A 14824-nucleotide genomic window follows, 5' to 3' on the forward strand; every position below is an offset into this window, starting at 1 on the left:
TCACGTTTTACAAACAGTAATGTATTTTAGTAGCCCGATGCTTTGGCTTTTTTCTTAATAAGTCATTAACACGTACGAACCGTTATTTTGACAGTTAAATTTTATGGCTCAAGTGGTTTCTTCGAAATATACAGAGAATGTAAGTATTATTTAGTTTCAGAATGAGTGAATGTGTGTCTCTAACTTAACTTTTGGGTAGAGTGCTCTACGCAACTGCCAGATAGAAAAGCACCTGATCAATATTTTGTGTGACTGAGTCCTACTATGACCGCCCGGCTAGACGTGAGGTCTAGAGCACTGCTTCCCGAGTGGGAAGGCGTGCCGTTCCCAGCACGAATTCGCCCGGCGGTTTAGTGACCAGACCCGGAGTGCCGGCCAGCCTGAGGATGGTTTTTAAGGCTGTTTTCCATCTGCCTCGGCGAATGCCTGCTGGTTTCCTTTAACCCGCCTCACTAAAACTATCTCAGCGATTGCTGCACAAACACTATCTCCACGCACGCGTACACCATCATTACTCTACCACTCAAACATTGGGGTTACACTCGTCTGGAGGGGGCCAACCGCACAATGATCCTGAGTTCGGTGTGGGGCGACGGTGGGGTGAGTGGACTGCTGTAGCCTGTTGTGGGGCTGTGTGCCACTGGGGGCTACGGCGGGGACGAAGCCTCTCCGTCGTTTCTAGGTCGCCGGTTCCATACACACATACATACGTGCTCCTATTATTTAGAGCTAACATAGATTCCGGCTATTAAGCAAACAGCTAAACAGATGTTCCGCAATTTCTAAATGAAAATGACGAATTTACATACTGAAATCAAAGGAAAACAATATTGCTTCGACTGGTTTCCCTATTACAGCCCATGAGTGATGTGGCTAAAGTATGAAAGATGTTGTATATTCAGTCCATTACCTTTTTTCAAAATCAATGAAATACAATATGTGTTATGTAAGGTTTTAAAAAGGTGTTACACTCCATAATTGATACAAAAATAATTTAATGTCTCACGTTTACTACAGTCCACAAAGTCACTAAAAGAGATGTACTCCTTTCCGTCGATGGCTGAAACGTTGTACTAGACGAAACCACGAACCAGGTTGGATACAGTGGCGTGTCCAGTCTCCTGCACTGGCCACTGTCTCGGAGAACTATCCACAGGAATATCTCTCGTTGAATACATACGCATGTAAGAAGTAACGTAATGTTATGAAAAAAAAAGAAATAATTAAATTTCAATATATTTCATACGATTTTAGTTCATAAATATAGTCATATATCTTTTAAAAAGACAAAGTCCAACGGACGTTGTTTGAATAATACACATTAACATTCGAATTAAGTTTTGATGTGAGGCACAGGTTTTCCCTTTCGCTGCACCACTCACACAGTCATTTGTCACAATGGAAACACCATTCTGCAGGGAAAGTTGAAACCAGAGGAACAGATCGGGACATCTTTAACTCTTTCTTGATGAACTTCGATATTCTTTTGTGTCTTTAAACTCCAGTATTAAAGAAATCCATTCGCTAAGATTTCCCTCCTAATACGGAATGGTTCTGTCAACTGCCGATGCTGCTTGGCAACTACAGCTATGTCCATAACTAAGAACAAACATCGGTATTTCCAGTGAACTGTTATATACATCAGGACGTGGTCATACAGCGGATATGAGAATATTCATGCAAAGTTGGCAAAACTTAATTTTTTTTGTATAATGTTACCGTGAAGAAAGAAAAACCGAAATAAGGGTAATGACAAGATTTCCTCCAAATTCCTATGCAAGATGATCCACACGGGACGTAACATGGTTCCCGATTCTGTAACTGGCAATCTCAAAATTTCTATCCATTTTTCTATTACTTCGGGACTAACTGAGCCGTAAGGATTAAATAGCTACTGAAATCAATCTGTGTCTTTTGCCTATGTGCTGCGCCGTATAACTGTCCATTCTAACAACATAAATGTCGGGTATTTGCGCTAAGTAGACACATGAATGTCTGAACTAGCAATAAACATGTTTCCGTTATTTTCATTCAGTTTTTACAACAAGCAATAATTCTTATCCTGCTTGGAAACGTATTGTTTGATATTCAATTTCCTCGTGCATGCCTTGCTATGACAAGGTGATTTCAGTCTTTCCTAGATTAAGTCGTCCTTTCTGGATATGATTTCAAGCTAATCAGGATTGATACTATTTGTATTTGGTACATGGTCCCAAGGTTTCTTTGCGTCTCGCACAACGTTTAAAATTTCGCCGCATAGTTCCTTTCGTGGAATTACCATCGATGCGTTATTAAAATTCCTAATTCCATCAATAAACACAAATTTTCAAGACATATGAAAAATCAACGCAGTCATGACGTATTATCCTCGCGAATTACTCAACATGATACCAAGTGTCACCATTTCACTGGCGTGAATATAGTGGTAAATCGTTTCTTTCAGATATTTCGGCACTGCACATTTTTGAATGCGATACCGTTTCTACAGAACAAATAAAGAATGTCAAAAGTGGAAAGAAACAAGAAAACAGCTCTGAAATTAGTACACGGAGAAACAGGATCGAAAATTGACAGTTTCGGCATCTTTCTTTTACCTTACTTTGACTGAAATCTAATTCTTTAAGATATTCGTCTACATTTCATGTTTTTTACTGAATGTGGGCAAAGGTGTAATAACTGTGTACCACAACTGAAGTGACTATGCACTGGTTGGTTGGTCAACGAAACTAAAATCGTAGCTCCCTTTCCTGTGCATCAATTTAAAACATTAACACGTCCTCAAATTTTTTCGAGCAAGTGTATGACCAAAGGTTGGTGACATTTACCTCCTTCGCAGTCGCCAAAACAATTTTTTCTCCCTCAAATTTTTAGAAATAGAAATTTAACGGTATTGCCTTCCACACGTTTACTTGGCTTCATCTTCGAAGTCAGCACTGTGTGGCCTGTGGGCCATTGAAACTGAGAACCATGTTTCCCTGCAGTACCTCCACTATTTACGACATCTGCAAATATCCGCACGAGAAAAGACATCTTCTTTTCGACGAACTGACAATGTCGACCATTTCCATGTGAGAGTCCTCCCTGATCAAAACATAGACGGGTAATCACTATTCACTACGCCTTACCCAGCCCACAACGATCCTCAAAATTCAAGCAGTTCCTCTGACTACCTTTATGTCCGCTGTACGTATTTCCACTTTATCGCAACGACGTATAAAGCAGAAGATTATTTCGCCTCTCGAATATCACATTCTGCAGGTCCTCTTTTCTGGAGCCAGTGATGGATACGGCAACCAACAGCGACGAAATATCACTGCCAGTGTTAGGACCGTGGTCACTGTTGCGTAAGTTAGTTGCAGAAGATCCTCTGCTCTGCCTCCGGTGACCGGGACATCGGACGCATCCTGGAAACCCGCTGCAGTGCCCTCGGCCGCGGCGATGAAAGTGAAGGCGTGGTCAGCAAGTCCGTCTCCGCCGTAGTCCCGTCTGTGCTAGCAGACAGCCATAGCCGCCAACAGCAACAACAGTAGCAGCACGTGCACGTGCAGCGCACGTGGTTGTGGCGATGCGTCGCTGTGTTGCATAGCGGCCGGCGTCTGATCTGATAACAGAAGAAACGTGATGCTGCACTGCTGTCTGCTGCAGAATTTACGAGTAGGCAGAATGGGAGAACGCTACGTACAGCCTTAGAGGCCGTGACAAAAGGAAACATACCCAAGCGGATAAGCATAGTAAGGATCGAGAAAATATTTTAGTGTTGCCTATCGACAGATTTTACAAATTCATCTGAATTACTATTGGGGAACCCATGTGTGTCTAAATCAGGACGGAGGCAGGAGGGATTGGGGAGTGATTTCGAACTCTTTTATATTTATGGTTGCCACATGCGCAGAACATCTATCACACAAATAACATTACTGCATTTGAAAATATTTTGAAGCCTTATTAGGAAGAATCCTTCTCATACATTAAGTAATAATTCGGGAGGGGCTCCCTATAACTTTTTTGGAACCCAAGAACCGCGTACATGCGAATGTCTTACGATTTCTTCATGAAGCCAGTCTTAAGAGATACACCTTAGCTCACGGAGAATCTTACAAAAGCCTGATTTTCACGTTAGCTTGTCAAAGTTACACTTGAATGATTAATTTTATGTTTCTGTGATTTCAGCATTTTGAAGAAAATATGTACTGATGAGACGGCAGCACATCTTTTCCCGATAAATCCAAATAAAGGACTGGTTACTGTACTCCGACTGAAGAGTGGCCCATCAATATGAGGACACAATATTCCACACCGCCTCGTTCGATGCGCCGACTATCTTCCTTGGATCCATCCAGTGAAAGCTGACATCTGACGAGTACATGCGATCCTTCGTTCACACAGAGTTTCAGCCTTAAAACGTACGTCAATGGCGAAACGGTGGTTTCTGGCAAGCCTTGTACACCAGCTTCTAGAAAGTGAACGTGGCAATCTGGACCGTCGTCGGTGAGATGTAACATCTGCAGTTTCTTTAGCCGGCCGCGGTGGCCGAGAGGTTCTAGGCATTTCAGTCCGGAACCACGCTGCTGCTGCGGTCGCAGGTTCGAATCCTGCCCCGGGTATGGACGTGTGCGATGTCCTTAGGTTAGTTAGGTTTACGTAGTTCTAAGTGTAGGGGACTCATGACCTCAGATGTTAAGTCCCCTAGTGCTTAGAGCCATTTGAGAAGTTTGTTTAGGTGCCATTTCTGCGTGACCGGAGTTGTCATAGTAATTTAAGTACAGCTAACCCCAGTTTCTCTAACTGAACGACTCCGGAACAGCAGTTGATATTGCTTTAATAGGAGCCGTCTCCGATGTCAAGCACTCATTTTTTCTGAGGTAGAGACAGTTTCGTGATGCTCTGCAACAAATGTCAGCTTCACAGTGCGGGCTATGGCTGACTGTCTCGGTGGTCTTGACAGAAAACTTGTGCGATACGACAGGTACTCCTCTCTACTGATATCAGGGCGCAATGCGTTCATTTTGTGCTAACGGCATCAAGTTTCGTAGCTATAGGGGCGAGTCACCAGTCACTACTTGAAAGAAGAGACGCTCAGATTAGAGGCACCATTGTTTCTCTGTCCTAATTTTGAATTGTTTGATACGTCAAATGAACAATTTTAACGAGTAGCAAGCAGAATGGTGATTTCCAATATTGTCGCCATGTTGGTTAAATAGCTTCATGGCATCGTCCTTAAGCACACTACTATTTCTGTTATTCCGCCTTTTTTTCTTTTGGAAAGGTTCTTCCTCACCTATGGACCACCCCGCACAGATAGCAAGTTAGGAAAAAGAAATTAATATAGAGTGATGCCATACTACTCTTCATCTGGAATATGGGCACGCAACTGAGGGAAATAGGATATAAAGTAGAGGAGAAACGTGTACAAATGAAAATGTTCTCGTAAGGCATAGACCATCTGGTTGGGCATAAATAAGGATTAGAAGAAATATAAAATTTTCTGGATTGGCAATTGTTCACGTGAGATGGTAGTGAGTTCCTGTGGCGACCAAACAGCTAAGATCATCGGTCCCTTGGCTTACACACTACTTAAAATAAGGCAAACTAACTTACGCTAAGGACAACACACACACCCATGCCCGAGGAAGGTTCGAACCTCCGACAGGGGTAGCCGTTACATAAGGAATTGACCATCTGGTTGGGGATAAAGAAGTATCAGACGAAATATTAAAAAAAAAAATTAAAAAATCTAGTACATTTTTCTTAGAATTTTGATGAAGGAAGAACAAAACAAGAAATAAAATAATAAAGAATAAGCATTAATATTCTGGAAGAGAAGGTAAAGAGGTGACCAAGGGACCAATGTGAGACGAAAGGGCTGTTACAAGGAAACAGCACAAGTAGGTTAGGGCAATTTCTACCAGAAAGAAATGTATACTAAATATTAGCATAAAATTCCTGAGTTTGTTTCTCTTGACCACGACGTCAGATTATCGTAATTCTGGGAAGTGCAGCAAATATTAAAACCAGTTGGAACGCCTGATTTTCGTGAGCAGGATATCGAATCTCCTGATTGTAGGGAGGGCTGTAGAGGCGAACAGTGGTATAAGCCATCTACTTTTCTTACGATAATCTTTGTTTTTTCTCTCTCCTCCTGAACTGAAGAAGAAGAACGTGCATTGTTACACTGTAAATTTCTTATCTTATGCACTTAACTTCAAATAACACTCTTATTTACAATATGTGGAATTTAATCCAGGAACTTCGATCACTGTGGATCCGGTTTGCGTAAAACAGTACTTTGATATTTTTGAGGATGAGTTCGTTACATCTAAATCGAAGGAACGGGTTTTTATGTCTTCTTCTCTTTCTTCTTCAGCTTTTGTGGCATTGCTGAATCACTTCAAACAGCCATTTTCTGTTTACATTCTTCAGTAAGTTTTCCTTCCGAATTGCGAACTATCTTTTCATTTTACTGTTTTTTTTTCGTTCCTTATCTGTATATACCCTTTATATTGTATGCCGTTTGTCTGTTACTGGTTACATCTTATTTTCATGTTTTTCAGTTTCTTTAAATTTTCTGTTTTGATTTTCAAGTTTTCCATGGATCATTATAGCTATTTGATATCTTCCATTATTTCCTTTATCCGTTCTACTTGTTGCTTCATGTTCCATAATTTCTCTATGATTTTTCTTGGTAATCTGGCTTTTGGAGTCATCATGTGACCAAAAAACTAGTTACTATCTGCCATTGCCCATATTTTTGATATATCTTATTTACACATGTTCTAGCTGTTCTTATCTGTACTTTTAGGATTTTGTCGATTCTTTCTTTCTTTGGGTGGCTTTGAAAAGTGTTTAACTACTGTTTGTCATTTCTTGTTGAACCCTTGTCTTGCAACGTTTTAATTTACTCCCGACTGATAGGCGTTTACGTTGCTTGTAGACCAATTTTATTTTTAAGCTTTTATCGTTAGTTCTTTCTTGCCTTGCAAGTTTCTTTCCAAGATGTATGTTGTAATTTCCCCTAGATATTAAAATTGTTTCATTAGTTTTGCTTTCGTGTTATATACTTTTGTGTGGTTAATTATTAGTGGAGCTGCTACCATTAACTCTGTCTTTTCGAATGATATGTGGTGTCCTATTCTTTTGTACTATATATTGTCCGTTTGTTGCTTGATTTCTGGCTACTTGAATGTTATTGACCTGTCATATGAGCCTTCCATACCATGTAAGTTTATGTGACCTTTCTTGGTTCCAATTATTATGTTTTTAGGATTTTCCTTGTGTCATTCCTTCATCACTCCAGAGCACAGTTGAAAAAAATATGGCAATAGACCGTTTCACTGTCTTAACCCTCTTCTAATCGTAAATGGTTCAGATATTTCTCCTCTGAGCTTTAGATTTAGTGTTAGTTAGAACTATGTTCATAACTTTTAATAATTTACAATGGAGTTCCAAATTCCTTAACATAATCATTGTAGACCTGTGGATACAATCATAAGCTTATTTGAGGTCTACGAAGGTTGTTGTATCTGTTTCCTTTTGTAGTAATCCATTCCAAAGCTCAAAGCGATTATCTGTTCTGGGCAGATTCTCTAGGGTCTAAAACCTCCTTGGTATTTTCCCAGTTTTAGTTCAAGCTAATCTTTACAACGATTGTCTAAAATTCTTGACATGACATTGTATGTGATATCCAAAAGGGAAATCCGTATATAGTTGTCTGGATTCGATTTATTTTCATTTCTGAGTAATGGATAGAGCACATAGTCCAATTTTCTAGAAGTTCTTCTTTGTTCCAAATTTTCATTACACATTGCTGTAATGATGGCTATTGTATACGAGTATTTTCAAAGCTCTACGAATATTTGATCTTCTTCACATGCTTTGTAGCTTTTGAGCCTTTACAAAGCTTTATAAACTTTAGGGATTGTAGATGGATTCATACTTTCATCTGGTGTTTCAACAGGGATATCTGTATTTATGTGCAGTAGTTGTGGGAATCTTTGCTACTGAGTAATTTGTTAAATGTTTCTATACAAATTTCTATGCTTTTTTTTCTACTGCTATGGGCCATTTTATTATTTTTATTCCTTAACATTAATGTAGGAGGGTGATGTCTTAACGTCTCTGTGCAAAATATTTTGTACTAACCCTCTGAGCCTGTTTTCTCACTGTTTGTTTCTTTCATTAGAAGCATATATATATATATATATATATATATATATATATATATATATATATATATATTGCTGTTGGCGTTAATCTTGGATGGGTGACCATCCGGTCTGCCGAGCGCTGTTGGCAAGTGGGCTCCACTCAGCCCTTGTGAGGCAAACTGAGCACCTACTTGATTTAGAAGCACCGGCTCCGGTCTCGTAAACTGAACTACGGCCGGGAGAGCGGTGTGCTGACCACATGCCCCTCCATATTCGCATCCAAATACGCCTGTGAGCTGCCGACAATACGGCGGCCGGTCGGTACCATTGGGCCTTCCAAGGCCTGTTCGGACGGAGTTTAGTTTTAGTTAAGTTGGCGTTAATTCTTCTTATTATTTTTTGAGTTATCTTGCTTTGTTCTGTTAGTTTTAATTGTGATTCTCCTGTCTTATGTCTCTGATGTATGAACCAGGCTTATTGTCTATCTACCACTGAATTATCACACTCATAGTTCCACCACTGGTGTTTTTTCTTTGGATTTACTGGGGCTGTTTGTTTCAACTACGAACTATTTCCTCTATATTAGCCGGCCGCGGTGGTCTAGCGGTTCTAGGCGCTCAGTCCGGAACGGCGCGACTGCTACGGTCGCAGGTTCGAATCCTGCCTTGGGCATGGATGTGTGTGATGTCCTTAGGTTATTTAGGTTTAAGTAGTTCTAAGTTCTAGGGGACTGATGGCCACAGATGTTAAGTTCCATAGTGCTCAGAGCCATTTGAACCATTTGAACCTCTATATTATATGCTATATTTGAATTTCTCGTTTGTTATTCATTTTCCGTTACTTATCAGTTTATGAAGGAGGTCGTAGGTTTTCTTATTGTTCAGGATTTATTTTCTTCAGCAGCGTGAATCTAATTTTCAATTTTATCTTGAAATGATATGAACCAGTATCTGTCCCTCTTAGAACTTCCACATTGCAGCGTTATCCGTCGTAATTTTTATCCATGCAGACATAATGCACTTGCCATTCTCCTTTTTTCAGTCTAGACATTTCCACATTTTAGCTTATTTGGTCTTCAAGAGAAGTATGTTGACTTTGAGACCATTTCACGATTTCTGCAGAATCCCATCAGTCTTATGCCATTCTTGTTTATTTGTCTTTGTGCTGGCCATTTCCCCACTCCCTCTCTATATCTCTTTTCCTTCTTGACGGCGTATTAAAATCTGCAACTAAAATTTTGGTGTGATTTTTGTTTATGTTTGATGTCATCTGACCTGAAAGCTTACGTAGTTCATCCACATCATCTTTGTGTTCCTTCTTGTTATCTTAATCTTTAGATGGGGCACAGGTATGCACTATTCTGTATATTTTATTTGCTGCAATAATAGTTATTGTTGATACCCTGGAGAATTGTGATTTAAATTTTATTACGAATTCAATTAATTTAAGAAGGATTAGAAATCCCGTTTGGAATTGCAGACATCGCTTCTGTACTCCTTTTCCTGTTATTCTCTTATAAATTATATAACCTTTTGATTCTATTAATGCCTGGTCAGTGTTGCTTATATCTTGAAGTCTAGTTATTAGAAGCCCTTTGCGATCCATTTCGTCAGTCGAAATTTTGAGTTTACCTGGTTATTTGATGGCTTTTATGTTGTGTGTTGCTATGTCGTGTTCTGTCCTGCCTCGACACTAGGTTTTGATCTTCTGTCAGCCTTGGGTATTTTCAGATGTTGCGACTCGTCTAAGTTATCTTACAAGGGATTGCCCACAGAATCGGTGTTCAGTCGCCCTTCGCAACTGCCAAGAAGTGGACTTGTCCTTAAAAGATTTCCTTCTATGTCTGATTATCGAAGGCAGCCAACCTTGCATGGAGCAAGCTCCGAGTTGCCACTACGGTTGCGAACCGTTGATACTGTAGAGCTATTTGATTTCACTTAAATCTGCCTGCAAGTCGGTGATGACCCTCCATCCGTCACATGCGACGTGCCACATCAGAGTATCACCTCCCCGCGTGCTACGACAGCGTGGTGAATCATTAATAAACTTATGTCTCTAATTCGAGTATTAACACTTTTGTGTAACACGCGGGCTTGCAAAGTGCTACGAACGATGTGGATTATGCTAGCAATCATCTTTAGACCATAAAATGTCATTACAGAGTATCAAACGTAACATGTTGTACAGTCACACATTGCATTGTATAACATGTGACGTGTTACACACTGTAACGACAATTTAGAATCTGAAGATGATGCAAGTATGCTGTAGTATCAAGTCTTTATAGCACAATAGATGTCGTTCTAGACTCTGTAACGCTATTTTATGATGTGAAGATGATTGTTAGCGCAATCGAAATCTCGTGAAGTAGACAAGTAAATTTTATGCTCATAATTAACATAACGTCTCTACACTATTGACCACGTCAGGCATTACAAAACGTAATCCGCCATCAACATCATTATCAGTTACGATATGGACGGGCATGAATAGAGAGATTATTGTACTCGGATAGTAACAGACAAACAGTCTTCTAAAGTAAAATTGAGAATTTATTCCATTGCCCGAAACACGAAGACTTTGAATGGAGGTTTATATGAAATTACGTTTCCCCCTTCGCGTACCAGACCTAATCTGAGGGTGACAGATCAGAGGCACCGTTCATCCCAGATATGGATCTGTACATTCCTTACGGTCCTTACGGTCCTCGTGGTCTTGCGGTAGCGTTCTCGCTTCCCGCGCACGGGGTCCCGGCTTCGATTCCCGGCGGGGTTAGGGATTTTCTCTGTCTCGTCTTCACCATCATCATTCATCCCCATTACAGGCGGAGGAAGACAAAGGCAAACCACCTCCGCTAGGACCTTGCCTAGTACAGCGGTGTGGGTCTCTCCCATCGTCCGCTACACTCCTCGTAGTATGGGGCATCATCATCGTCACATTCCTTACGGCGTTTGTAGTGTGCACAGCAATGTCAAGTCTCGTATTATCCTTCTGGGATATACCATTTGGTACCCTGGTCATGAAGACTTTTAGCATTCTTATCACATACTGTTGAGATATTGAATGTAATTGATGAAAGGAGAAAATATAAGGATGCAGTAAATGAAGCACGCAAAAAGTAATACAAACGTCTCAAAAACGAGATCGAGAGGAAGTGCAAAATGACTAAGCAGGGATTGCTAGAGGACAAATGTAAGGATGTAGAGGCGCATATCACTAGGGGTAAGATAGATACTGACTACAGCAAAATTGAAGAGACCTTTGGAGAAAAGAGAACCATTTGTATGAATATCAAGAGCTCAGATGGAAACCCAGTTCTAAGCAAAGAAGGGAAAGGAGAAAGGTGGAAGGAGTATATAGAAGGTCTATAAAGGGGCGATGTTCTTGAGAACAATATTCTAGAAATGGAAGAGACTGTAGATGAAAATGAAATAGAAGATATGATACTGTGTGAAGAGTTTCACAGAACACTGAAAGGCCTAAGTCGAAACAAGGCCCTGGGAGTAGACAATATTCCATTAGAACTACTGACACCCTTGGGAGAGCCAGTCATGACAAAACTCTACCATCTGGTGAGCAAGATATATCAGACGGGCGAAATACCCTTAGTCTTCAAGATGAATATAATAGTTCCAATCCCAAAGAAAGCAGGTGTTGACAGATGTGAAATGTACCGAACTATCAGTTTTATAAGCCATGGCTCCAAAATACTAACACGAATTATTTACAGACGAATGGAAATACTGGTAGAAGCAGACCTCGGGGAAGATCAGTTTGGATGCCGTAGCACACGTGAGGCAATACTGACCCTATCTTAGAAAATAGATTAAGAAAGGCAAACCTACGTTTGTAGCATTTGTAGACTTAGAGAAAGCCTTTCACAATATTGACTGGAATACTCTCATTCAAATTCTGAAGGTAGCAGGGGTAAAATATAGGGAGCGAAAGGTTATTTACAATTTGTACAGAAACCAGATAGCAGTTATAAAAGTCGAGGGGCATGAAAGGGAAGCAGTGGTTGGAAAGGGAATGAGACAGGGTTATAGCCTATCCCCGATGTTATTCAATCTGTATATTGAGCAAGCAGTAAAGGAAACAAAAGAAAAGTTCGGAGTAGGTATTGAAATCTAAGGAGAAGAAATAAAAACTTTGAGGTTCGCCGATGACATTGGAATTCTGTCAGAGACAGCAAAGGACTTGGAAGAGCAGTTGAACGGAATCGACAGTGTCTTGAAAGAAGGATATAAGATGAACATCAACAAAAGCAAAACGAGGATAATGGAATGTAGTCGAATTAAATCGGGTGATGCTGTGGGAATTAGATTAGGGTTTTGCTATTTGGGGAGCAAAATAACTGATGATGGTCGAAGTAGAGAGGATATAAAATGTAGACTGGCAATGGCAAGGATAGCGTTTCTGAAGAAGAGAAATTTGTTAACATCGAGTATAGATTTAAGTGTCAGGAACTCGTTTCTGAAAGTATTTGTATGGAGTGTAGCTATTTATGGAAGTGATGCGTGGACGATATATAGTTTAGACAAGAAGAGAATAGAAACTTTCGAAATTTGGTGATACAGAAGAATGCTGAAGATTAGATGGGTTGATCACGTAACTAATTAGGAGGTACTGAATAGAATTGGGGAGAAGAGGAGCTTGTGGCACAACTTGACTAGAAGAAGGGATCGGTTGGTAGGACATGTTCTGAGACATCGAGGGATCACCAATTTAATATTGGAGGGCAGCGTGGAGGGTAAAAATCGTAGAGAGATGAATACACTAAACAGATTCAGAAGGATGTAGGCTGCAGTAGGTACTGGGAGATGAAGCAGCTTGCACAGGATAGAGTAGCATGGAGAGCTGCATCAAGCCAGTCTCTGGACTGAGGACCACAACAACAGTAACCACGTACTGACGAGTCTCCCTTCAAGGATCACCAAATATGCTTTGTCTTCATATCCAGTAGTTCAGTTCACCACGAGTCTAGGGGTGTTGGTGAGATGTGGGTGTCGAGTATCGCTGCTTCTTGTGACCTTCACTCAGTTCGTCTGCGGGTACTTTGGCGTGAGTCTAACCACCACAAACAAAACAGAGCCAAACAAAATCGAGACTGGTCGCTGAATACCACAGAATATTCCCCCTCCCCTCAGTGATTCTGTTGACTCTAAGTCCACACCAAAGCAGCCTTTGTTACCAGTACTAAGCGATGCGTGAATATTTAAGATTTCAATCCACTTTTGAACAATGTGTTGGAGACGGTTCCTGTTGACACTCTCTCTACAGCCTCTGCCCAGATTTCAACTGCTGTATGTGCGTGTGTTAAACCACTTCAAAAGAGAGGGGATACGTTAGACTTAAACTATTATCGTCCAATTTCCTTACTGACATCTTTTTCCAAAGTATTTGAAAAAGTAATGTACTCAAGAGCAGTCGCAGAATTAAGTGAGATAATTTACTTACCATATCGCAGTTTGTATTCCAGGAGGCTTGTTCCACTGAGAATCCTATTAATGCATTCACTCATCAAATAGTACAAGTCTTAAATAACAATATAGAGCCAGTTGGTACTTTTTTAATATTCCTAGGCGTGTTATTGTGAAGATTGCGTTACTCTCTTAGGAAAACTCAAGTTTTATGGAATTGGTGGCTTTATGCAGAGCTGGTTTGAACCATTCTTAACGAACAGTATGCAGCAGGTTGTGTGAATAATTTAGACAATCTCGAAAAGGTAGAACCTTTTAGTGACTGGAGGGAAAAGAATCACAAAGTTAGCGCTACAGAGTTCAGTTCGGGTCCTCTCCTCTTCCTTATACACGATGTTTCAAAAAGGACTTTGTTAATTTAAAAATTCATATAAATTAATTCAAAGTACCTACAGCGGTGATTGTAGTGTCAATTTGTAGGGAAATACTTCCAGTTTTATTTCGCATAGTTCACTAGTGGCGAATTGTACAGTAAGGAGCACTAGCGGTAGCAACGATAAAGATGGCTGCCTTCATTGGATCCGAGCGCTCTCGCTGTGTGTTTTGGTTTGAAGAAACGAAGTCAGCGACAACAATTCAGCGTAACTTCCGTACCAAGTACGCTAAAGATCCTCCTAATAGGCCGACAATTTATGTTTTGTAGAAACAGGATGCCCAGTATGACATGGGAAATCGTCAGGTCGTCCGAGCACACCAGACGAAGTCGTTGGGCGAGTGAGACAAATGGCTCTGAGCACTATGCGACAACTTCTGAGGTCATCAGTCGCCTAGCACTTAGAACTAATTAAACCTAACTAACCTATGGACATCACACACATCACACACTTCCATGCAGGATGTCGCTCGGCTCCAGACTGTAGCGCCTAGAACCGCACGGCCACTCCGGCCGGCGAGTGAGACAACGTTTTGTCAACAGCCCTACGAAATCGACCTGTGCATCTCGCAAACTGCAAATCCCACATACGACTGTTTGGAGTGTGCTGAGAAACCGTTTGCATTTATTTATTTATCTATTTATTTACACGTCAAGTTCCGTAGGACCAAATAGAGGAGCAAATCTCCAAGGCCATGGAATGTGTCAGTACATGAAATTACAACATAAAAGTAATAACAGATAAAAATAAATGTTCATGAACCTGAAAATAGCCAGTCCATATGTTTAAGTAAACGATATTAGCAATACAATAAGAATCAGCTTAA

General features: G+C 40.5%; 1 protein-coding gene across 1 annotated transcript in view; it reads right to left on the reverse strand.

Annotated features, from left to right (window-relative positions):
• Positions 1-1007: 1007 nt before the first annotated feature.
• The window catches only part of LOC126161883 (zwei Ig domain protein zig-8-like), an 811818-nt gene continuing 798001 nt past the window's right edge, over positions 1008-14824 (reverse strand). Inside the window, exon 6 of the mRNA XM_049918024.1 lies at positions 1008-3601. Within this exon, the coding sequence (XP_049773981.1) occupies positions 3492-3601 (110 nt within the window). The 3' untranslated portion in view covers positions 1008-3491. The remainder of the gene's footprint in view (positions 3602-14824) is intronic.

Source organism: Schistocerca cancellata, chromosome 1, assembly GCF_023864275.1.
Source record: "Schistocerca cancellata isolate TAMUIC-IGC-003103 chromosome 1, iqSchCanc2.1, whole genome shotgun sequence".
In the NCBI taxonomy this organism is placed as follows: Eukaryota; Metazoa; Arthropoda; class Insecta; order Orthoptera; family Acrididae; genus Schistocerca; species Schistocerca cancellata.